Raw genomic sequence first — 24,747 nt, 5'->3', positions numbered from 1 at the left:
GCAGCAAACACAGCCCGCACAATCCTCCTAGGCCTTCTTCTCCGCCTCACAACATGACGTCTTCTCCCGCCCTCCGCGCCTCCCTCTCCAACGCCTCCGGCCAACCCTTCGCCGCGCCCGCATCCCCGAGTACCCTCGCCCAGACCACCGACCGCGTGGCATCACCAGCTCTCACCTTGGGCCCGAGCTACCGTCCTTCATCCGAGAAGCCCACGGCTACAGTCTCCCGCCCCGTCAACAGCCCCAATGTACACGTCCTCCCACAAACGCCGCAGCTTATTGCTCTGTTGACTATGATTCGCGACAAGAACACCCCTCGAGCGGACTTTATCTTCTACAGCAATCGCATTATACGACTCCTGGTGGAGGAAGGTTTGAATCATCTCCCCGTCGTGAATCACACCGTCACCAGCCCCGTCGGCAAGGATTATGCAGGAGTCAGCTTTGAGGGCAAGATCTGCGGCGTCAGCATCATGCGCGCCGGCGAATCCATGGAGTCCGGCCTGCGGGAATGCTGTCGCTCCGTCCGCATCGGTAAGATCCTCATTCAGCGCAACGAGGAGACGGGGCAGCCGAAATTGTTTTATGATAAGTTGCCGCCGGATATCAAGGACCGCTGGGTGCTGTTGCTGGATCCGATGTTGGCGACCGGGGGGAGTGCGGTGATGGCGGTGGAGGTGTTGAAGAACAGGGGGGTGCCGGAGGAGAGGATCTTGTTTTTGAATCTGATTGCGAGTCCGGAGGGGATACAGAAGTTCTCGGAAAAAGTGCCGAAGGTCAGGGTGGTGACGGCGTTTGTGGATCAGGGGCTGGATGAGCGGTTGTAAGTTTGTCCTTTGTGTCTTCCGTTTCTTGAGGGTCTGGTTTCTTTGAGTGTACGGACGATGGGACTCGTGCTAACATGTGTGTGCGCAGCTATATTGTGCCTGGTCTGGGAGACTTCGGAGACCGATACTTCACGGTCTAGCGTAGTTGTTCGGTCCTTCTCACGGACCGCTCTTCTGCACAGCACTGCGCACCGAGTCCAAGTCCGGGGATGATCCTATACCACTAGTCTTCAACCGTTTCTCGAACGAGAAAGCACGCCGACGTCGGCAATTCGCCTATGCAGCGTCACACAAAACCTAACTCTGGTCCACTGGAAGCTGCCATCTATCATACAACGAGTCTGGCCTGAAGAGCTAGGCTCGCTCGCGGCATCATCTGGCAAGCCATGCTGTCTTCGTCTCCACCTGTGAATCGATTCCTCGCTGGGCAGCCACATCGATTGCGGTGCAGATGACCACCGATGAGTCAAACGACAGAGCCTTGTGGACGACTCGAGCTACGACGCAGCTTTGGGAAGCGCCTGGCTTCATCGACTCGATAACGAAATCGCTCGTATATGGAATTACTGGTCTAGATCATGGTCTATAATACGCGGTGAGCGGCGCTCTCGGTGGCACGTGTCTCCCTGCCCACCTAAATGCCCTGCGCGCTTTTCGCCATCTACTCAGCCGCAAAAGATCATGACCAAACTATCCGATACTGCTTCCCTTCGCGCGGAGCAAAAATTCTAACCCCTTTCCACGCTCCGCCGACGTTGATCTCCACATCCCACGTCTCACACCATGAATCCATCGATTGATCACAACCCTTTCCGCCCCTTCTCCGACTCCGAATCCGTCCCCACACCCGTGCTCGACCCCTCAGCCTTCTCCTTCTCCTTCTCCGCCATCCCCTTCTCACCCACCGTACCAGTCCCAGCCTCAAAGTTTGGCCCAACTTCTGGGCCCAGCTCCTTCTTCAGCGGAACACCGAACAATCCATCCGGCTCTCGCCATACATACATGCCATAGTAGAACATGCCACAGAAGATGCCGCCGCCGACGATGTTGCCGAGGCCGGCGGGGATGATGCCTTTGTAGATGTACATGCCGACGGTGATTTGTGGGTGGCCGATGAAGATTGCCATTGGGATGAAGAACATGTTTGCTACCTACACATATGTTAGATTAGATGAGTTGTTGTTGTGCTCTGCTCGGCCAGCTGTAGAACGGGGATGCGGTAGGGTAGCATCACCCTAGCCCGGGAGCAAGTATACGGAAACAAGGGCAAATACGTACGACATGGTCAAACCCCAAACTCACAAACGCAAAGATCGGCCAATACAATCCCACGACTTTCGCAGTGAGGTCTCTACCCTGGATGGCGAAGAAGCAGCCAGGCAGACGAGCCAGTTGCAGCCGATGCCGCGCAGGAAGATCTGGATCCAAGTTGGGGTGACTTGGCGCGCGGTGGTGGAGGTGATGAGGCGGCGCGCCAGGGGTCGCGGAGCCAGAGGCCGCCGTCTGATTTTGGTCAGTCATGGGCATGGCGATGTGAGAGAGGGGTGGTGGATCTGAGCTTGGGGTGCTTGAGAGGATGGGAATGCAGTGAATTTGGGGAGAGTGCTTACAGCCCATGATCACGAGAGTGCAGAATAGCGAGCCGGCGAGGTTGCCCCAGAATGTCAAGAACCAGTGCAGGAGGCTTTCTGCCAGGACAGGCGGCCGCGGAGGACGGCGACGGTGGTGTACATGAACGACGCGGTGCAGAGGTCGACTCCGGTGAGGGTGACCATCGTGATGCCGTAGGGGAAGACTAGGGCGCCGAGAATTCGTTGTGGGCCTGGGGCGTTTTGGGAGAGCTGTTCGCGTGGCAAAGTTGTTGTCAGTAAGTGGTTCGGGCTCGTCGGTGTCAATCCAAGAGGCGAGGAGACTACTGACCCAAGTAGAAGTGGTCATGGTCGCTGCTGAGGCTGGAGCGAACATGAGGAGGCACCCAGCGGAAACGCCCGAGAGAAAGATCTTCAAGGGGTGCATGTGGCCACGCTTCGCGCCTTGCTCGCCCACCATGCGAGTGACCTCGGCCGGTGAATAGGCATCGAATGAGAGGCTCATGGTTGCTGTGGTCCGCAAGAATACGAACCCCGGATTCTTGGGCTCTTCTATGCTCAGGCAGAAGAGAAGCCACGAAAATGACGCCAAACGCTTACCTTTTCTGCTTTATCTACCACCTACTCGGGTCACCGACATTGCGCTGTCGAGGGCGTCAAGCAGCGGCGATGCACGTCTGCCAATGCTCGCTTCGAGCTGGCGAGGTCAGCACGTCGAATCATTGTGTAGGTCCTGCGTGGTCTTATCAACCGTATGCGGAGGTCATAGGTGGATTTTGCGTCTGGATCGAGGATGACTGCCGACATATACGTGCATGCAAGACCGTTAAGAGCTTATCAGCGAAGAAACGGGGACAGGAAGTCTTGGTAAAGATAACCACGAGGCTTGGCAGATTGTTTGGCGAGATGACATGAGGGCGGAGAGTGGCCTGAAAGCCGGTATCCGGAGTTAGTGCTGCATGGTATGACTTCGTATAGTTAGGACTTCGATGTAGTGGTTGATGGGTGAACTTGACTTCCTGGTGTTCAGACGGCCAACTCGACGTTCGGAGGGCGGTGATCGTTGATGCTGCCATGCGAAGAGATCCCCGGACTCCCTGATGCTTCAAAGCTGTGAGTAGCAACGTATTTGACGAAGGCGAGGGCAGGTCTCTTAAGCAGCCCATAGGTTTTTTTCGACTGATCTTGCGCTTCCGATGCTCGGCGGCAGTGGGAGTCAACCTGCACAAACAGTTGGACTGGTGAGAGGAAATCCGATTGTAGCAACTAGAGCAATAAAAAGTACACAACTTGTAGTCGCTCCGTAGTGACTTCGCCTGCCAAGCCTGCAAACAAAGTCGTCGCTCCCTGGTAGCCTAGTCAGGTCCGAGTCCAGATGAGCAGACCTCAAAAAAGCAAAAACTAGTCAACACACCAGGTCTCAAACACCAGGTCTCGAGTCGATTTTCTCGAGAGGGTACATTCAAGAGGGTACATGCCAAGATTAGAAACTCCTAACAGCACACACACTTCGAGCGAAAGTGAGGACGAATTTTCCACGTGCTGTATCGTAAGAGTTTATTTGGGCTCAGGCAACACATATCGCATACCTAGAGTAATTCGGTGCGATTGTTGGAGCAGAATTGGTTTACTAGAATATATAACCAATGTTAGTTACCGGCCACTGACGCACAAGAGGAGAGCCAAGCGCGGTTGTCAGGGGAGACTGAGGGCTGGGTGAGGAAGTGATGAGGACGAAGGCCACGTCGCTCGTCAAAGCAGAAGGACCTGACCAGCCGGAGTAGGCCTTATCTTGCAACTTACTGTATATGCAGTCCCCAGTAGAAATAACTCATGCTAGTGTCGTGGTTCAAGGCATGTATAACCTCAGGTTCTGCCAGTGCAGTGCTGGACTACCTCCGACTTTGGTGCTTGCTTCGTGACAATTTCATGATCGCCTGTAGCCCAGGCACCTGCCGCCGCCAGAAGTTTCGGACCTGTCGGGTACTGAGACTCAGCGACAGCATTTTGCATTTGCCGCACAAGGCCCGCTGGAAGTCCTGAACGTCCGAGGATTGCTTAGTATTGGCGTCAATGTCATTTTTGATTGTCAGTAAGGATGCTATCGATTCGCGCTGAAGCTCCTCCTCCCGACTGTCACACCCCGTCCGTCGTCGTCCTCTTCGTCTTCATCACTGTCATCTCGGAAGCCAGCCTCCAACTCCCGATTTAACCTCGTTTCTGGGTGAACTTCTCTATCCGGATTTGGCCTCATCGCGCCTCCAACAAGACCACCAGTGGGCGTCGCGTTTCGATTATCCTCGCCTTCCTCCATGGCCCGCGCATATGCCATGTTTCTGTTCGCGTATCGTTCCATATTCTCCCGCCGCCTTCTGTTCAAATCACGCGGATCAGAGCCAGCATGCGGGACGTTCGTCATGGCCTCGCCGGACTCGGCCGTGAAGAGGGCTGCTTCGTCGTCGTCAGAGTCGCCGTCCACCGAGGAGGCTCTGTAGACAGTGGTCCCGTTGCTTGCGGCGTTCTGCTGGGCGGCAGATGCCTGTCTGAGGGCGTAGGATGTGGGGAAGAAGATACGGAGGAGCACGGAAGATATGCCCCGGCCGATGGTGGATGGCTGTAAGACGTGAGGTAGGCGGGATGTCAAGGATGATGCGCCGTGTAGTGGCAGGTACTGCACTTCGATTAGCCTTCTGATCTATAAATCTGTGCCTGAGCAGCTGAGGTATTCGTACCTGACGATACCGCTCACGATGCGCCCGCCATGTGGGTACAAGCACGTGAAAGAGCACGAGGTATAGGCCTAGTGCGATGGCTACAGGTATCAGGATGGGTAGTATCGTCGATTGTGATGACTTTGCTTCGCCATCGATGAATTGGCCTCTGCTGAGGTGTCGACAGGTGGTGTTCCAGAGGACGTAATCCCACTGGGGATTGATCGGTGGTGGAAGTGGAGGAACATCCTGGACCGCGGTGGAGAAAGAGGTGTAGCGTGGACTGCTTCAGGGAACGAACACGCGCGTGGTCATCGTGTTTGGGTCGTACTGGGCTGTTCTTGTCGCCAATTGAGGTCGAATCGAAGGATATGCTGTGCTGCTGAAAGATGCGCGTGCGACTACAGTGGATTATATTCAAAATGTTCAATAGCGGTGGCTTGCGGGCAAAGTGCGAATGTGTCTTATTGGGTTACCACGCGAATAGCCAGGAGATTACTTGCGGGGTGGGCGAGACCATTGGATTGCGCAAAAGAGACGGTAAGGGCTTCATGATGGTCTTGGCAGCTGTTCGACGCAAGGATTGACAATGCTGATATACACTCCCAAGGCAACAGTGTGCTGTGAGATTCGTTGTAAAGGACTGCTTCCACCACTGCAGCGATGAAGACCAAAGGTGCACCGCAGCAATGAAGTAGATTTGATGTGAGTCCCGAAGCTTTAGGTGTTGATTGGCAGAAATACTCCAGTTGCACTTCTGTTAGCAGGGCCGGCTAAGGGCTGCTCTAGGCGCTAGGTCTGCCGTTCTGGACGAATGACCGCCCACCCATCTGTGTTAGCACCTAAGTCCGGCGCCACTGCCGCTCAGGAGGTCGAGCGAGACTCTTGGAGCAACCCGCTTTGAGCATCGACAAACCCAAAGGGACAAACAACGATATCACCATCGCATCAGCCCGCAGTACCAGCCGCTTGCCCTGCCCCTGTTCACAAAGTCATCTTCCATCTTGCCCGTAGCAGCCAACACTTCGTATCATCCAGCATACTACACACCTCAGCGGCCGTCTGGAGTCTTTCCACCAGAACCAGGACCCCTGCCCCCGGCTTATAGCTCACGCCATTGCGCTCACCTGTTTGCGACAACCCGATTCCGATTCCGCAGCCTTGTTTTCCCCTGCACCACATCCCGCACGTGCTGTTCACTCACCTCCACAAGGCCTTCAGCAAGTAATCTGAAACACATTGCACACACTTGACAGAAGGCGACCATGCAAGGTTGACCAAGACGATCTGCATTCAAGAGGCAAGCGCAAGGGCCTCATTTCGGCGCAGGCCACCTGCACTGCTGCGTTAATCGCCGTCCACAACCCTCCACGGCGCCCTTTTCAATGACTCTGCACTGGGCAATCCGACTGCCGCTGTGTGCTCAATAATGCCCACATACTCACAGCCTGACCGATCAGCCAGAAAATCAGCTGGCAAAGGCTTCTTCAGTCGCACCAAGGATCGAGATGACATCCCACCAACACCGAGCCTCAATGGCTCGAAGCGTGGCTCGTCGGCGGGCTATCAGGACATAGCGAACGTCGGCCTACGACCATCTGGCAGCACAATTAGCACCATCAGCTCAGTGCCCTACTCTGCCACCTCGGATTCCAATACCCCAGTATCGGTTGACTATCTTCCACGAGAAGATCAGGTCAGTGCAATTCCTCCGCCGGGCCAAGCAAGCTTCGCAAGAGGTTCCGACTTCCACCAATATCCCATGATCAATCCCTCTCAGTCAAATGGCTCGTCGCACCCTGGAGGCCCTCGACCGCTCCTCACAATCAAAATATCACAATGGCGTCAAGTACGGGCGGAGACAGGGGAACCAGGTACCAGCAATGGGGCAAGAGCGGGAGCAGGGATGGCCACTCTTTCTACGACTCCGTATCCACCACTGAATCCTCCAATGGTCACAGGAGGTCATTTGACGCGGCCAGCATAAAGTCGACTGCCTCGTCCGCCACAAGAGTCTCAACCATATTCTCTTCCGAGAACTCCTCACGGACGGCAGTCCCGTTAGCAAGAAATGATACCGACAACTTCTCGATTCTGTCGCCAGACCGAAATAGGCTGTCCAAGATGTCTACCCACTCAAACTGGCCGGGCACAGCGCAGTCGAATTTCAGTTCTACGGCATCCTTCTCACCCGCGGGATTCTACCTGCCAAAGCCCGATAACGATGCGGATATCGAGAAGCTGTTCATCGATCTTATGCACAAGCGAGGATGGCAGAATCTACCAGAGCAGGCTCGCAGGCAGATGCTTGCATACGCTCCAGCTAAGAAGTGGACGCTTGTGCACCAGGACAAGCTGACAGAGTGGCAAGGTGAGCAGAAACGCAGGCAGCAAGCACGACAAACCGGTGTAGTCGACGGTGCCATGGCAAGACCCGACTTGGAAGGCAGTCCGGAATGGTATGTCAAGAGGATCATGGACAACAGCATAACCACAAAACAACTACAGAGCTTGAGCGTCAGTCTGAGAACACAGCCAATCCATTGGGTGAAGACGTTCATCGAGTTGCAAGGCCAGATTGCCTTGACGAATGTGCTGATTAAGATCAACCGGCGGCAGGATGGTGGTCCAGTACAACAAAATTCGACGGCTTCGAGCGAGAAGGATCTGGACCGAGAGTATGATATTGTCAAATGTCTCAAGGCCCTGATGAACAACAAATATGGCGCCGATGACGCTCTCAACCATCCTCAGATCCTTATTGCGCTGGCAATGTGCCTCATCTCGCCTCGATTGACAACGAGAAGGCTGGTCTCGGAAGTCATGACATTCTTATGCCATTGCGGCGAAGGCCAAGGGCATCTGAAAATACTGCAGGCCTTGGACCACGTCAAGAGTATGATCAACGAGAATGGCAGATTCGATGCCTGGATGCGCATTGTCGAGGTCACCATCGATGGTCGAGGCAAGATGGGCAGTCTGGTCGGTGCCAGTGAGGAAGTCAGGAGTGGTGGCGTCGGTATGGAAAACCTGTTGATGGAATATGCTGTGGCCACCCTGGTGCTCATCAACAGCATGGTCGATGCGCCCGAGAAGGATCTTCAGCTAAGATGCCACATCCGTGCTCAATTCATTGCGTGTGGTATCAAGCGTATCTTGACCAAGATGGAGGGCTTCCAATACGATGTCATCGATAAGCAGATCGAAAAGTTCCGGGAGAACGAGGCCATCGACTATGAAGATCTTCTACAGCGTGAGGGCAGCAGCATGGTCGATAGCATCGAAGGTGATGTTAAGGACATGACCGACCCCATGCAAATCACCGACGCCATCATGAATAGGATTCAGGGCACCAGAACGCAGGACTACTTCATATCGGCCATGCAGCATCTGCTCATTCTTAGGGAGAACAATGCGGATGATCGACTTCGAATGTTCCAGCTAGTAGACTCGATGCTGAGCTATGTGGCTATGGACAGACGGCTGCCCGACATGGACCTCAAGCAGAGTCTCAATTTCACAGTTCAGAGTCTGCTTGATAAACTATATACCGACTCAGAAGCTCGCATTGCTTTCGATGAAGCTACCGAGTCGAGACAGATTGCCGAAGCGGCTCTTGCGGAGCGCGATGAAATGGCTTCGAAAGTTGCCATGGGCGCTGATGGCCTTGTGGACCGATTGCAGAAGCATATCGATGAGCAGACGGAGATTATTGAGATGCAGAAACGCCAAGCCGAGGCCATGAAGTCTGAGATTTCCGAGCTGCAGAGACTGCGGGCTGCTGAACTCCAGCGGAACGAGCTCGAGACTAGGGAATTGTATCTGATGCTGAAGGATGCCCAAGATGTCGCTGCTTCTTCTGCCAAAAACGCAAACGTGCCTGGTCAGGATCCAGCTCAGATGCAAGGTATTCTCGACCGTGAAAGGCTCATGGAGCGCCTCGAGCGCAATCTTGAACGGACTAAGACTCAGTTCAAGCTTGAAGGCAAGGTGTGGGGTCAGAATGGTCCTTCGGAGCGTCTCCGCGAGCTACGGGAGCAAATGGACGACAATCCAAATGAGGCAGACTTCCAAGAGAGGACTCGCGGTCAGCTCACACAGAGCGTGATGGGAAGCGTCAATCGCAGCAATGCTCATAGATCACGGAAGCCTCTACCTGGAAGACCTCCTGTCCAGGAGGAAGAGGACGAGGACGTGGAGGCTGAGATGGTCTTCGAAAAGCCCCGGATAGTGGAGATGAGCCGCCCGAAGATGGACAAGAAGCAACAAGCGAACTTGTTTGGCGAATTGGCGTCCAAGGTGAAGCGGACAGACGCTAGCGACGATGAGGCAGATGGAGATGGGGTCACCACCGGTCCGACACATCCAAGCCTTGAGTCTCAGTCACCGAAGACACCTCTCGATGATGTATCAGAGGATGGCAAAGCACCACTCATGCCTGGCTTTGCTAATGGCCCACCTCCGCCGCCTCCTCCACTACCTCCAGGAAGCATGCCAGGGACACCATTGATAGCGGGCTTCAGCAATGCTGCACCTCCACCACCTCCTCCTCCACCTCCGCCACCTGGCTCAATGGCACCGCCTCCACCGCCACCGCCACCGGTTCCTGGAGCACCGCCTATGCCCGGGCAGCAACATGGCCATTTCCTGCCGCAAGTTCAGATGCCGGCTGTGCCCATGATGAAGCTGCCAATGATGCGCTCCAAGAAGAAGCTCAAGGCTTTCCACTGGGACAAGGTCGACAGCCCAGAAGTCACGGTCTGGGCAGACGCTGCATCTCTGGAAGCCAAAGAAGAGAAGTATCGGGAGCTGCAACGCAAAGGTGTGCTCGACGAAGTGGAGAAGCTCTTCTCTGCGAAGGACGTCAAAATTATTGGTGCTGCAGCTGGCAAAGGCAAGAACGACAAAAAGCAGCTCATCTCAAGCGATATGCGCAAGAACTACCATGTGGCTCTTGCCAAATTCAAAAGCGATTCTGCACAAGATATTATACGGAAGATCATTCATTGTGACCGAGATATTCTCGACAACCCAGTCGTCATGGATTTTCTACAGAGAGATGACCAGTGCACTATTCCAGAGAATATCGCCAAGCTCATGGCGCCATACAGCAAGGACTGGACGGGACCTGACGCCGTTTCTTCCACTCGAGAGCAGGATCCCGAAGAGTTGACGCGAGAAGATCAGATCTATCTTCAGACTGCTTACGAGCTACATCATTACTGGAAAGCCAGAATGCGCGCTTTAGCTTTGACGAGAAGCTTCGAGCCTGAATATGACGAAATATCGAAGAAGCTCAAAGACGTCGTAAACGTGTCAGAATCGCTCAGAGACTCGACATCGCTCATGAGCGTCCTGGCGTTGATTCTAGATATCGGAAATTACATGAACGACTCCAACAAGCAAGCATCTGGATTCAAGCTCAGCTCTCTCGCACGCCTAGGCATGGTCAAGGACGAGAAGAACGAATCCACCTTTGCAGACCTGATCGAACGTATCGTCCGGAATCAATATTCCGAATGGGAGGGCTTCGTCGAAGATATCTCCGGTGTCGTCGGCATTGCCAAACTCAACGTCGACCAACTGCGGCAAGATGCGAAGAAGTACATCGACAACATCAATAACATCCAGTCCTCGCTCGATGCCGGCAACCTCAGTGACCCCAAGAAATTTCATCCACAAGATCGTGTCGCACAAGTCGTCCAGCGCTCGATGAAGGAGGCCAGGCGGAAAGCAGAACAGCTTTCGCTCTACCTCGACGAGACCAGCCGGGTCTACGACGACATCATGACCTACTTCGGCGAAGACGCTTCTGACGAGAACGCACGCCGCGACTTCTTCGCTAAGCTGGCCGGCTTCGTCACGGAATGGAAGAAGTCAAGAGAGAAGAACGTGACAATGGAAGACAACAAGCGCCGCATCGAAGCCTCGCTTGCACGGAAGAAGGCCGCAACGGCAAATGTCCCCTCAATTAACGGCAGCGGCACCGACTCACCCACCAGTCCAACCGGCTCAGGTGCAATGGACTCTCTGCTTGAGAAGCTGCGCGCCGCCGGACCACAAGCCAAAGATCAGCGCGATCGCAGACGACGAGCACGGTTGAAGGAGCGCCACCAGGTACGACTAGCTAGCGGCCAACAGCTGCCCGATCTGGAAATTAAGGATGATCTTGAGGCCAGTCGGGGGCTCTCGACTGCGCGATCGGAGGGCGACGATGGAGACAGCACCTCTGCCATTGCCGAAGGCGACGAGGCCGCTGACGGCAACGACACCAACCCCCGAAAGCTAATCGCAGGCACAGCAGACGGCAATGTCAGCGAAAGCGAAGACGTCGCCGACCGCGCGCTCAAAGCTCTGAAAGCCATGCGGAGCGCATCCGCCACGCCGGACAATGACGCTGATCTCCAACTGGACGTGAGGCGGAGGCGAGAGGGCGCAGAAGAGGAGCGGAAAGCGAGACGTATGAGGAGGCGGACACAGCAGAACAATCAGAGTATCTCATCTGCGAGTGGGATTTTGACACCGCTGCAGGGCGAGTTCCCGGAGAGTGTAAAGAGCCCACCTGCCACAGCATCGGGAAGTGCGTTGGAGAACGTTGATGAGGGTGTGGCAAGCGAAGCTGTTGGTCATGTGCCGACGCCGACGATCGTGATCAGTCCGGAGATTGGCTCGGATGATCATGATGGGAAGGCGGATTCGGGCAATGAAAAGGAGGGGACGAAGGGGAAACCGCTCGAGATTGGCGACTAATCGATAACCGGATTGAGAGCATATTGTAGTCGGAAGCCGTTCTGTTTGGCCAACGATACTAATTCTTGGGCGTACGGTGTGGACAAGCGGAGCGAGCTGGACACTTGGGCAAGGCTCAGCATTGGCAGGTTCAGGCATGGCAGATGTAATGCTGGCCGTCCTGTGTAAGGTATACAGTATCAGGCATGCAGACTATGGCTGCCGTGTGAGAAGAGAATCGAAATTGGATTACCACTACCTATGCAGAGGATGGGGCTGGAGCAGGATCATCTTGATCCTAGTCATGGAAATGGAAGAGTCGTGGCACATTCTCGTTGGCGTGCCCACATCCGCGGTGATTCAGACGCCCCTCTATCAGGGAAGATATCTGGCAAGACCGGCTGACAAGATCTCCGTGCCTCCATCATAGCGACGCAACTTACTCTCTCTTTCCCCAGCAGGTAGTGACACCTAGTCCGCACAGAGACCGACCTCCACGTCAACCGAAGTATCACTTTCCAATTCCACAAAGAGCGAAGACGTCTTCAGCCAACATCTCCCAATACGTCTCGTCAGCTGGTCTGATCAGTGCTCTACGCAAGACCGGATGACTAGACTTTTTGCTCCAGCCCGCGACTTCCCTCTCTCGTCCTGCAGATAAACATCGACGGCAGGAACCACTCAATGGTCGCTCCTTCTGCCCAGCAGCAGTATAAGTGGCAGGTGCAGTCCACGGCACCTTCCCTGATCGACTTACATGTCAACCGGTCTGACTACAACACTGTCATCCGGCGATAGATATGGCCGTCCAGACGACTGGTCATCCGGTCTCGCATGGCGCTGCTTGTCAACCGGCGTTCACATAATCCCAGATGCACACATTGATCCTTCCGATCGCAACGAATCGGCACGAATGACACCTTGGTTCCGTCAGAATTGGTCTGGTCCATTAATGCGCTGAGTTCTGCGGTATGCAAGTGCATAGGTAGAGCCCATTTGAAGAACAAGCAGAAACCGACGCATTCAATTCTCTGGATCATTAGTATTGCTTAGGGACTGTTATCCACGCTATCAGCCCCGCCAGACGCCTTTCACTACGGCGAACAGAGTATCTTCTTCTCTGCCGCCATGCCCATGCATTTTATCTGGAACCCCGACGAAGCCACGCTACGCTACGCAAACGCCCCAAAGGCGCCGGTCAACATCAAGTGGCTGTGCGGCAACCTCCCATGCATCCGTCTGCGCTTTCCACCTCCTCGCTGTCTGCACATGGACCCAAGTTAGCAATCTATATTTCCTCGATTCCAGAATCGATCGCCCAAAGGGGTTGGGACGTGGAATGTGAACGTACCCAAGAGCGTGGCCTTTTCTAGGCACAACATGCACTTCTTCCTCCGAGCTCTCCTCAGATGCTGCAGCCTTCCTCTTTCTGCTGCTCCCATTTGATTGCTTCGTCAATTTGCCCTTCGCTCCCTTTTCCTTCTCCTCGAGTTCCCAAGGGAATCTGATCGCGATCTTTGTCTCCAGATGCTGATCGAAGCGCTCGTAGCCTTCTTGGACGTCCTCAATGCCTATGAAGGTCACATGTTAGCAAGATCAAGCAGGCTCTGCAAATGAGACGCCGCGACGCAGCCAGGAGAGTGAACATACCAATCTCGGCCGAAAATACGAAACTCGGCTTCGCCCTTCCACTCAAGATCAATGGCAGAATCTCCGGAATCCATTCGCTAGGAACGATCCCTCCACCACTCAACGTCAAGTTTTTGCCCCAAAACGTAAACATGTCAAGCTTCAGTGTATCCCCAATCTTGTTCGCGCTCGGCTGTGCCTTATCTGCGGGTGTCGACAAATAGACGCCAGTCAGGTAGATCCCGCCAAAGAATCCCGCAACGGAGAGCGCTTCGCGCAGGACGAAATTCGAGTCCGGTCTGAGGTTCGTGTCGACGCACTCAAAGCCAATGGCGTCAATTACGCGGTTGACGCCCAAGGGTTCGTGCTGTTTGATTTGGTCGGCGGGGCCGCGGATGCCCTTCTTCGGATTTGTGAAGGTGAGGTCGATGGGGAACACGTTGCTGCCGATAGTCTGGGCCTTGTCGAGACGGGCTTGGACGTGGTCAACGATGTAAATCTTGGCGGCGCCGCGAAGGAAGGCCGAGTAGGCGACGAGGAGCCCGACAGGCCCGGCGCCAAAGATTGCAACAATGTCGCCGGGTTTGAAGCCGGAGAGTGATAGGCTTCCCCATGCGGTGGAAAAGATATCGGACAGAAGCACAAAGTCGAGATCGGTGAGAGCATTGGAGCCCGGGGGCAGTATGATCAGAGTGTCGTCTGCGAACGGAACCCGCGCAAATTCAGCTTAACGATAGATGTTAGTTCTTAGACGAAAGACGTCTCGACACGAGTATCTGGGCGTACCTTGAAGTCCTGGCAAATCGCCCAATTGTTCTCCGAGCCCGAAGTAGGCCTGCTGGAAGTCCAGCGCATTCGGGCTGGCGTGTCCGTCGTCCGCGAAGTCCTGTATGATGACACGATCGCCGACTTTGACCGTCTCTACACCGTCACCGATCTCGGTGACGATGCCCACGCCCTCATGCCCAACGGCCTGCGGTAGCTTAGCGCTTCCAAAGACGCCATGGAGGATGTGTAGATCGGTGCCACAGATTGCCGCTGTAGTCAAGCGAACGATGCAATCGGTCTCTTGTTGCAACTTAGGAACTGAGACAGTCCGAAGTTCCATGCGACCAGGCCTGCCATTCCAGAAGGTAGCTTTCATTGTCTTAGGCTTCGAGATGCCATTCTGGCCACCACTGGTTGGCGGCAAAGGACTTTTTGATCGTGTAGCCATATCTGGGACCGTTGGAATGTCTCTGTCGTGTCAACAGCGCAGGTGTTAGAATGCGGGCTGAATAGTCAATGTATCAGTCAGGGACCTGCTCTGAGTGCTTAAGTAGCTGTTCCAAACTCGCACAGCCGCATCGCTCTCTGACATGAGCCTAGCTGAGCTGTGCTCCTAGGCGCCCTCTCTGACCACCGCTGACACAGAGCACTGGCTCCAAATCCATCTGGGTTGGGGACCACGCCGGAGCACTGTTACTGAACGATGAAAATAGCTGACAGACCCCAACCCTCCCTGCCCGTCTGGTCTGTAGGCGTTCATGGTTCTCGGGTAGGCTCACTCTGAGATCAGAACAGTGCCTCACACCTTTCGAGGGCAGAGACCGCGAAGATCATGGTCCAGGATGGATCTGACACAGTGTTCGTGATTACTGAAAGGGCAAATAATATGTTAGTACAGTAGCGAAGCGACACAGCTGAGCAGCCACAGTACTGTTCTCGACCCCTGTGTCCTCCTTTTGGCAGCGGTTGTCTCTGGGAGAACGCAACACGAATTGCGCCATTATTCCGAGACCACTCCACGGTTCATGTCAGCTAGGTAGCTATACTCAAGTCGGATGGTCACTGCATGGAAGCGAAGAGCGAGCAGGGAACAGTAGTGGCTGTGGCGTGCATCAGTAAACAATTCAGCATACCTCCACAATACCCAGATAGAAACATGTGGGGATAAGGGATCTTTTGAGGTCCGGTCCGTAAGCTTACAATGTTCCTTTTGGGTGTCCTGAATTCCGCACCACATCAGCGGCCGTTAGCCCAGGAATTCCCATGTCGGCAGTTTGAGGCCTGGGAGGGCAAGCGGCAGACTTCGAACCTCCGCATCTAGATGTGCTGACACAGCGACGTATGATGTCCGAATACTTGTCCTTCTATGTTCGCCCATTCGCTTCAGGCGTCCATAATGCCAAGGTACGAGAACAAGGCAACGAAAATGGTGGTCGGGGCCCATAACTTACCGGCAGATGATCAGTGCTGAGACGGAACGAAAGTCCTCAGATGCAGGATGATGAGGCGCTGCGGCGGATAAGGCGACATGATGCGGTGGGAATAAATTCCAACTTCTCAAGCCCTGGTCCGCTAGGCCTCCGTAGGCGATCAATTGAACAGGCATGCAACGGGCTTGTCAGACTGACGCGGACGATTGAGAGTTGACCATGGATCGGAGGCAAGTATGAGACGTGGGTCTTGTGCATAAGATCGGATCTAGTTGATATGTATATGCGACGTGTGGCGTTGAGACATGGAAGAGGTTTGCAAGTACCTATGTAAGTAAGTGAGCGAAGTCGGGGAGCATGCGAGCTTGGCGTTCCTGCCGGCTATATATATGCAGTCTTATGAGGCAGCTGTGACACACTCGCGCCTTGTGGTAGACGTTTGCATTTTACTCTGTCCGTGGTAGACCGAAGCTCGTCAAGGCAGAGGTTTTGTCAATGTCAGTCGACACAGTATGTCACGTAGATGTCGAACGTCACCATATGGAAGACCAGAGCACGATTCAGATGGTTTCAAGATCTGATTTCTGACCTCTTCTGATCTGGTTGCAGATGGCCTTGTCCGATGCTGCTCCGTACATTATCGCCCCTGTAAACATACGAAGCCAGCCTTTCAACACAAAGAGAATATATATACAAGTACAGCAGAGCACGATCGCCTCTGAAGGTCGCCGCAGCTCATTAATGACTTCGCTCATCTTCATCTGTATCGTCATTCCGTTCTTTTCTGTTGGCGTCCAACATTGCTCGCTGAGTTCGATGACTCGATTGCCTATTTCTGCTAGTCTCCGGATTCTTTCCAACGCTTTTGTCTTGCCAAAAGTCGACAACGATGCCGGAAAATCGGAAATGCGGGAAAGTGCTGCATGATGTCTCGTGGCATCACATTGATGCTGGTGAAAGGACGTGCCGTCTCAGTAAATGTGTCCAAAGGAATGTAAGGTCGTCAACGCTAATGGTTTGCTTGCTTGCTAAGTCGATGGTGCCAAATGGCATCCTCATTCGATAACGCCGGTATGCTCGCAACATGCTGTGCTCAAAAATAAATGGCCGATAAATTGGCCTAGATGGTATGCTGCAACATCTGTGGTTGCACCAGCTGACTGGGAGCGACCATCGAATGGCTCATCGGCTGCATGATCAGGCTTGATGGCGGTGGCATGGAGGAAGTCATTGGTGGGATCAATCCCTCTGGTGCGCGCATCTCCTCGGGTGATGACAGGTCATCTTCGAGCGAGCCAAACTCATTCTCTTCATTGTCCATGTCATCCTCTTCGGATGTAGGATTGATGGGCTGACCATCTTGATTTGTCTCATGTGTCCTGCGATGCCTGCACTTATTAGTCATTGCAACCGAAGAAGTAAGATGATAGACCTACTGTGCGAGGTTGTCGGACCGCGAAAAGGCCTTGTTGCAGTACCGACAAACATAAGGGCGTTCCTGAGTGTGGGTACGAACGTGTCTAAAAGTTTAATGGTCAGCAAAACTGAACGCCACACAATTTGATCCACAGTTGCCCTTGCTTCGGTGCCCACGTATACTGCATGAACAAAGGGATTGTGTCAAGGGCGGGAAAAGAACGACGTACCTCTTGAGATGCTCCAAACGCTTGAACAGGCGCCCACAGCTTGGAATCGGGCAAGAGTGCGATTTGTAAGGCATGCCAAGCTCCATCATCGTTGCACTGCGGGCTCTTCGCACCGGACCAGGTCGCTCCATGCGCACTGCGGCGCTACCAGGAGTGTACGACAACGTTTCCTCATTGAAGCTGGGAAAGCTCTCGGTGCCCGCACTCATGCTGCTCTGCTGGGGATCTTCCTCGAGGCTGGCAAGTGGGGTGGTGTGGCGCGAGAAATCGTGGTGATTGTGTTCGCGATGAATGATCGAAGATGGGTAGCTGTGTGTCAATCCCGGTGGCGATTGAGCTTGCGACTCGTCACCTTCAGCGATTGGCAGAACAGAGCTCGACATTGACCGACGAAGATCACTTGGTCTAGCAGGCATGTGCTGCTTCATTTGTGTTACCTGAGCGACTGCATTTGCAGCAACTGCGTTCATGATTGACGAAGGAATTGAAGACCGCCTTCTTCGCGCCTTGTAGGTGGGCGAGCCTTCAATGACCGAGTAGACGTTCGATGGTGCGAATGGACGAGGGCTGTTCGCATATGCCGGTGCAGGCCCCGCCATGGATGTGGGAGGCAGGGAAGCCATCGGGTTGTAGTTTGCCATCGGCTGCATCTCAGGAATGGCAGAATACAAGCCAGTGTCCTCATTGGCAATGTAGGCTGGCTCGCCCATAGGACCGGCATGCTGAGGAGGGGTAATGGGTTCGTAGGACATGCCCCTGTGGCTGTAGTCCTCGAAATGGGAAGATACAAATGACGGCGCAGGCGAATATTCCATGTATGCCGGCATTGAGGCATGTCGCATGTGTGTACGGTCGTATGAGCCCATATCAGAATAATCTGGTTGACGGGCCATCATCGGTGGTACATTAGTCTGGATCGGAGCCGGCATTGGAGCATGCGTGTACATTGGCTGAGGTGGCTGATCCATGGATCGAGGCATCTGCTGAGGCAGCATATTCGGGGGTGGCATGGAGTCCGCAGCACGCATGACTGGTGATGTTGACTGAGAGTAGGCTGCAGCGCCTGCGCCTGCGTTCGCAGTAGCAAAAGAGGAAGAGCTAGCTTGCTGAGCCTTTGTGAGCTGCTCGAACAGAGACTGCGACGAATCAAATTCGAACGAGAGAGCTGGCTCGGCGACAGCTTTCGTGGTGGCTTCCTGATTCATCTTCTCGCGCTTGAGATCACGCTCCAATGCATCCAGGAACAGCCGGTCATGAGGTACGGAATACCAATAGAATACTTTCTGCTTCTTCTGTGTGCGAATGCAGTTGTTCTTGTACAGGAAATCGAGAAAAGGACTTTTGGGTTCTTCGAGGGAGGCATCGGTCCCCGACTTGAGGTTCCTGAGGTCCGAGAAAATGCCTTCTTCGAACTTCTTTGGGTTCTTGACGGGGCGGCCGAAAGCCTGGAATCGGAAGGACAGACATCTCACGATGTCGGTGCCGGATATGTGAAAGAGATTGCTCCATAGCACGCACGAGACGTATTCTCCTGTTGGTAGGAGAAACCGTCTGATGAGCGACTCGGGCGACCAGTCGACTGGGGCGGATATGAGGAAATACTTGAGGTTGTCAACCTGCTGCAGGGCGACTTGAGCATCTTGAGGCAGGCTCTGTTGAGCTTCGTTCGAGAGCATGAATGTCTCTGGCTTCTGTGGTTGCGCCATGGGAGCTCCGCTGGAGGGGAACATGTTGTGTAGGAGTAGGCGAGGGCCCGGGGTCCTCGATGCGACGTTCGAGATACTCTCTTCGTCGGGGGTGCTGTGACTGCTCTCTTCACTTGCCAAATCTCATGAGACTGGGTTCTTGACGCTCTATCAATCGCAGATCGATGGGTGGGAGATTGAGGTTCGTGCAGACCAGCAGCTCGTAGTGTATTGTAGCGGGTATAGGTGACTTTGGCACGGCCTTGGTCTGGTTCGAGCGAATGTTATCAATGATGTAAACCGAGTATTTTGGTGCGAGAAGCCGGCTCTCACAACGTTGCCAGACGCGGTGAAGCTCCTGTCTCAAATACCTGAAGCGAGTGCAGGTGAAACGAGGGTGGAGAGGAAGAGCAGCTGGGCTCTTCTATGTCCTCTATTGTTCTCTTTCTCGGCACAGCGAGAGAAGCAAGGGACGAAGGGAAGGTGGACAGGCTTCAAGCTCTACGCAAGGGCAGAGGACAAAGCTGCACAAATGCAAAAGTTGGCGGCAGAAGGTAATATGGAGACGGCGAGGAGGAGGGGACTAGAGGGCTGATGTTGGGGAGAGAAGATCGATGTGAAGAGAGAGAAGCTGAAACATGGCTGCTGGGGAAGGGAGCGAGTATGTAGTAGTGGTGGGCAGCAGTACGGGATGCTACTGCGGACGAGCATACCTAACAAAATCGCCTATCCGACTACTGCGGTGGCTACTGCGTACTTGCTGGCACTGGCACTGTTAGCATGCTCTTTCCAAGCGAACAAGCCCGGCCAGGGGACCGCTGACTCTTCTGTTTGGTGCATAATGCACCCACGCATCCACAGCGCTGCCGGCGGCTCTCTTTGGACCAACTCTAGCGCCTGGGATCCAGCTCACTATGCCCCCTACAGGTCTTAGTCGCAGTGTTACAGATCCACAAACATGGTCAAGCGTTGGTCCAGGGCTTCTCGCTGAAACTGCCGCCCATGTGCTTATTCTGTCCCTTTCCTGCCTACGTCGACGGCAACCTCGAGATCACGGAGCACTGTCACGGAAATCCGATCACCGTCGCTCACCGCACAAGCCAGCGGACCTTGTTCGACCGCTTGGTACCTCATTGTCATCCCCGTACTGCGTGTAGTGGTAGGGTTGCGTCTCGAACCGACGCTTACTATTGCTCGGGTTCGGATCCATTGCTTTACTGGAGAGGTTGGCTAGCTCATCTGTACGATGATAAAGGTGACGAGCTCAATCAAATCAATCACAGCGAAACCATGGAAGCTGCCTGGTTGACTCGGACCGAAAGACATACATCTGGCGGATGTCGACATACTCTCGCTCCTGATGTCTCTTGACCATACATCCGCCGTTCAGGTGCTATTGCTACATTCTATCAGCGCTTGAGGGCCAATGCATGGGCTGTGGCCCCTATAGAACGCTCGATCGCCCGTTCAATAGGCGAACAGATCGAAGGAAGACTGCCAATGTTTGGCCTGTAGAGTACCTTTCCATGGATCGAGGTAATGGGAATGCGCATACTTCGCAACCCTGACGTGTTCTATTTTCACATCCACACAAATCCATGAAAAGCGACTCGCTCATCACCTTCCCTGTCAATCGCACCTCTCAAACAACAAGCTAGAACCGACATCGAAGAAATCTGAAACAGAACCCTCGGGAGTGCTGATGGCCCGCTTCTCCATCACAGCCAATGACGGCCATCCAAGATCTCAAACTCTTTCAAAACAACCGCCAAAGCTCGCCCAGAGAAAATTTCTTGGTGTGTCAGATGGTGGTCATTCTCACAGGTGGAAATTAACCGCCTGCCGTTCGGGTACTGTATACATACCGCGCGCACAGAGACGGCCGAGGAAGCATTCACAGCCAACCGAATATGATCTTGACATTCTCTAGACTGCCCACTGCTTTCCGGCGGCTCTGTTGTGTTCATCACAGCGAGACGCGGGGGCCGTCTCTCGACAGACTGCTGGAACCAGGCTCGGAGAAGTTTATCGTTGGAGCTGCTGATCCTGAGTAGTGACCGATGGATCTTCATTTTGCGCAAGAGAAATACCCGTCACTAAAACCCCTATATCTCGCAGGGATCTTCTGTGAGAAGAGTGCACACTTTTCGAGTACAGCCCAATCAGGTGCGATACTATTTCCTCGGCCACCTTACGCGAGAAATACCTTAGGTTTACCGAAGCGCGTTGGCTTTTCGAGAGCTGCACGATTACTGCCTCTTCAGAGGCGGCGTGGCTGCAGTGGTCATCGTTGCTTGCATATCTCATGCAGAGACTTCGCTGCCCTGAGAACCAGTCGCTCTGCAGAACAACGCTGCTCGGCTCACAAGCAAGTCATCACCTTTGCAGACAATTGCCGTAGTGCAGCCGCGTCCACAAATTTCGCGTCTGTCAAGAACCATATTTGATGGTATGCAGAACGGTAAGGCGTCGATATCTTAGTTCTTCGGTAATGGGGGCTCAGGAGAAATAAGCTTGAATTGACTGAACAACATCCTGGTCGCCTTCTAGACCAACGGAGATGATGCCTTTTCGAGGCATGTATGCGGCTGGGGTTGCCCTGTGGACTCAATTGTGATAGCAAAAGTGATGACAGTGGTTGTCACGGACTGAATGTTTCTGAACCTTGACTGCTCCTCGAGCTCAGGATCGCACTTGCCTCGTGTACAACGCTTATCAGGACTTCAGGAGACACTTCCTACTGTCTTGCAATGCCATGTTTACAGGCAAGAACGATGTGAGGGTAAGCAACAGCAGAATCTGCGTCATCTGCGCCGATGCGCATCGCACGTTACGGCGACCATCTACTGATACCAAGTTGCCGACGCTCGACCTCACTCACCACTTGGCAAAGGCCGCATAAATGTCTTTGCGCCTCTGACTTAGCTCCACGCTGACTACTTTGCTGCGTTTCAGAATGGCTCGTCCGAGTCGCCTCGTCCAGCAGCGCAGCCACGAGCCCCGCTGTAGCATCATTAGCCAACCTCGTTCACTTCTTTTCCGCAGGCTCGCTTGCAAGTTCTCGCTTTGCTCGCAGTTGACTATGCACATTATTCCGAATACTGCCAAATTGTACCTTATGCAGGTACGCGGGCGGTACCTGCAGTAGTTGGTCTGGAATATGACCACGGACCATTTCGGCCATCACCAATTCATGCACGAGCTTCGCAAGCACGACACGAAAGCCACATGACCATATCGCTGAGGCCGCTTCGCCCGCAATGCCGGCCTCTGAGCGATGGCATGTCATTGCACCCAGATGAGCATGCAACAGCGAAGGCTTTCCACTGCTAAATTTCGCATCAGCTGCCGCGCCTAGGTCATCCCCGGATTTGCAGTCGATGATCGCTTGGCGTCAGGATACCTCAACAGCATTTCTCAAACGCTCGACAAGGTCGAACGCAATCGTTCCTTGCTATCGGTGCTGCTACCGCTGCGCCTGGACCTTTCTGCCAGACCCCATCGTTGCTATCACAATTCCACCCATATTCTCGCCCGTAGCACAGTACGCCAGCCGCTCGCAGGTTTTCCTCCTCCAATTTCCCTATGCACCATTTTGGAGCTATGCCGAGCTCTGTTCAGAGGAACCGACATGGTCCTGTCTCAGATATCCAGGCGAATGCGGGAGTGCTAACAACCATACTAGCTAACCTAGCAGAGCCGCTTGCTTCCCACGAGAAGCGAGTATACATCTTTGGACTCGCTTATATCGGACACGATGTCATAGTCATCGCTCTTCTCGATTAGAGCGGATGAAACGATGCACTTCTTGTGCTTCGTACGACGCATCGTTGTCATAGCCGTGGGTCCGAGCTTCGTCTACCACAACCAGAAGGGGAATTCAACCTTGGCTAGCTTATCACGACCACAGCTCCGCCGTCCGTACCGCGCTGTCCGATAAGACGGTGCAACGAGGTCCCCTCCGAAGCGATTTGCATGTCCAGATTGTTCGGCGAGCATTCAGACTAAACCTGGCCACCTCATCCTGACTGTGGATGGTACGGCAACGTCGAGTGTTGCGTGAAGCCTCACCAGTCAAAGTCTCTGTGCGGTGCAGACACATGAACAGTGGGCTAGAGAGGCTCAGGGCAGATCTGATACACTTGCTGTCGACGTTGTCGTTCACCCGTTGGAATTCCCCGATGGGTGGATCACCTGCGCACCATTGCCCAGCTCTGTACTCAGTCCATCCAACATGGTGGGATGATGGGTCCGTATCATGCTGACGTCCAACATGCACGCTGCGTTACCGTTCATTCTCGATATGTTGAATCCATGTTGTCATGCAGGGACACACGGCTGTTGGACCTGCCGAAGATACGTCCGAAACACGAACGGTGTCGAGATGACAATTTCTTCTCGAAGACTTCTAGCTCCACTCTCGAAGCTGATGAGTGCATTTCGTACGCCTTCCGGACACAGATGACATCTCGAGCAGGATTACCATGCCTGCCGACAAGGCTTATGATGTCCAGAACTGTCCAGTATGTTGCGACATCTGTCATCATACTCCCCTCACAACGGCGGCTAGCCTCAGCGCCGACGCACAGGCCGCTGCCGCCCCCTCGTAGTCGGACCCTGCAGACCGGCGATGTCCTTCTTGCTCAGCTGCAGCGTTCCACCTCGAAATTTGCCTAACGATGGGGCATCAACGCCACGTGCCCGTTTCTTCCCCGATGACGACGACATCTGCCCTGCCCCTCCCAAACGTCCGCTCTGCTTCTTCTCCAAAATGATTCCGTTTTCCTTTGCTTCCCTGCGCCTCACGCCCTCCCTCATACCCGCCTTCTCCCTAATGCCCTTCCTATGCGACATCGGCATCTGCCCCTGCTCGAACAACGAAGAGCCCTTGCTCCCGCTCGAGCCGCCCAAAAGGCTCTGGATCCGCAGATCAGTCGCCTTGTGACGCTGCGTGCCGCTTAGTAGTTCCTTTGTCGATGCCGAAGACTGCCTGGCTTTGCCGTTTTCGAGCAGATGAGACTCGCTCAGGAGGCGCTGTAGATCGAGGTCGTGTTTCAGGTTAAGCGTTTCAGATTTCTCGTCTTCGGAGGAGTCATCACCATGATTTGCCTTTGTAGCCCGTGCAGCTTCTCTGGGCGGCTTTGAACTCTGTCAGGGATTGGATCAGCTCATGTGACCGTGCTCGCGGGCACGCCGAAGAAACGTTGCTCACATACCATGAAGGACTTGAATTCGCCACCTGCATCAGGTTTTTCTGCTGGGCTGTAATCGGACTGGGTCGTGTGTTCGACGACTTGCACGACCGGCTTGTGCTGATCCTCATCATCGTCGTCTGACAATCCACTCCAATCCGAGAGCGCATCTGACGAGTCCTCGGCACTGTCCTCTTCGTCTGGGGCAGGAATTGGGCCAAACTCAATTTGCGATATTGGCTCGAACATCGACTCGAAATGCTTCCGAAGAACATCTTGGCCGCCATTCGTCTGCTCAAGCTCATCTGACCGACTTGTCCGCCTAATGACTACTGCTTCGCGTTTTCGCTTGCCAATCATGTTTGCTGTTTCGCGAAGAATATCGCAATAAATGATGATCTCCAGAATTCATTGGAGGGTGATCGACAAGAAACCTCATCGGCGCCAAGCCATACCCAGGAATAGTTTAGCGTGCATCCGACAGAACCTTTCACTCACCTCATCTCTTCTCGAACTAGGATCATTGTCCCTGCCATCAGAC

The 24,747-nt window shown here is 54.0% G+C and overlaps 8 protein-coding genes across 8 annotated transcripts; 3 read left to right on the top strand and 5 right to left on the bottom strand.

Moving 5' to 3' along the window:
- Window positions 1-53: 53 nt before the first annotated feature.
- AB675_9340 (Uracil phosphoribosyltransferase) lies at window positions 54-967 on the top strand (the record flags this gene model as incomplete). The annotated part of the gene is made up of 2 exons (XM_018149865.1): window positions 54-823; window positions 916-967. The coding sequence occupies 2 exons, from the start codon at window positions 54-56 to the stop codon at window positions 965-967; spliced, it is 822 nt and encodes a 273-aa protein (XP_018001705.1).
- A 660-nt stretch (window positions 968-1,627) lies between these two features.
- Window positions 1,628-2,921, bottom strand: AB675_9339 (putative formate transporter; the record flags this gene model as incomplete). The annotated part of the gene is made up of 4 exons (XM_018149863.1): window positions 1,628-1,978; window positions 2,130-2,511; window positions 2,559-2,668; window positions 2,748-2,921. The coding sequence occupies 4 exons, from the start codon at window positions 2,919-2,921 to the stop codon at window positions 1,628-1,630; spliced, it is 1,017 nt and encodes a 338-aa protein (XP_018001611.1).
- Window positions 2,922-4,517: 1,596 nt separating this feature from the next.
- AB675_9338 (uncharacterized protein) lies at window positions 4,518-5,442 on the bottom strand (the record flags this gene model as incomplete). Its single annotated transcript, XM_018149862.1, is given in 3 exon segments — window positions 4,518-5,087; window positions 5,149-5,410; window positions 5,429-5,442. 3 exon segments carry the CDS (start codon window positions 5,440-5,442, stop codon window positions 4,518-4,520), a joined length of 846 nt encoding a protein of 281 aa, XP_018001681.1.
- A 1,114-nt stretch (window positions 5,443-6,556) lies between these two features.
- On the top strand, window positions 6,557-7,114 carry AB675_9337 (uncharacterized protein; the record flags this gene model as incomplete). The annotated part of the gene is made up of 1 exon (XM_018149861.1): window positions 6,557-7,114. The coding sequence occupies one exon, from the start codon at window positions 6,557-6,559 to the stop codon at window positions 7,112-7,114; it is 558 nt and encodes a 185-aa protein (XP_018001502.1).
- A 137-nt stretch (window positions 7,115-7,251) lies between these two features.
- On the top strand, window positions 7,252-11,877 carry AB675_9336 (Cytokinesis protein sepA; the record flags this gene model as incomplete). Its single annotated transcript, XM_018149860.1, has 1 exon — window positions 7,252-11,877. One exon carries the CDS (start codon window positions 7,252-7,254, stop codon window positions 11,875-11,877), a length of 4,626 nt encoding a protein of 1,541 aa, XP_018001660.1.
- A 1,151-nt stretch (window positions 11,878-13,028) lies between these two features.
- AB675_9335 (putative zinc-type alcohol dehydrogenase-like protein YbdR) lies at window positions 13,029-14,701 on the bottom strand (the record flags this gene model as incomplete). The annotated part of the gene is made up of 4 exons (XM_018149859.1): window positions 13,029-13,119; window positions 13,208-13,427; window positions 13,507-14,184; window positions 14,272-14,701. The coding sequence occupies 4 exons, from the start codon at window positions 14,699-14,701 to the stop codon at window positions 13,029-13,031; spliced, it is 1,419 nt and encodes a 472-aa protein (XP_018001388.1).
- A 2,102-nt stretch (window positions 14,702-16,803) lies between these two features.
- AB675_9334 (Transcription factor steA) lies at window positions 16,804-19,059 on the bottom strand (the record flags this gene model as incomplete). The annotated part of the gene is made up of 3 exons (XM_018149858.1): window positions 16,804-17,071; window positions 17,120-17,203; window positions 17,330-19,059. The coding sequence occupies 3 exons, from the start codon at window positions 19,057-19,059 to the stop codon at window positions 16,804-16,806; spliced, it is 2,082 nt and encodes a 693-aa protein (XP_018001562.1).
- A 4,527-nt stretch (window positions 19,060-23,586) lies between these two features.
- AB675_9333 (uncharacterized protein) lies at window positions 23,587-24,566 on the bottom strand (the record flags this gene model as incomplete). The annotated part of the gene is made up of 2 exons (XM_018149857.1): window positions 23,587-24,162; window positions 24,231-24,566. 2 exons carry the CDS (start codon window positions 24,564-24,566, stop codon window positions 23,587-23,589), a joined length of 912 nt encoding a protein of 303 aa, XP_018001709.1.
- Window positions 24,567-24,747: the final 181 nt, after the last annotated feature.

Source organism: Cyphellophora attinorum (assembly GCF_001299255.1).
Source record: "Cyphellophora attinorum strain CBS 131958 chromosome Unknown Contig9, whole genome shotgun sequence".
NCBI classification, from domain to species: Eukaryota; Fungi; Ascomycota; class Eurotiomycetes; order Chaetothyriales; family Cyphellophoraceae; genus Cyphellophora; species Cyphellophora attinorum.
The sequence above is the reverse complement of the archived record's forward strand: the minus strand, read 5'-3'. Positions and strand labels throughout refer to the sequence as shown.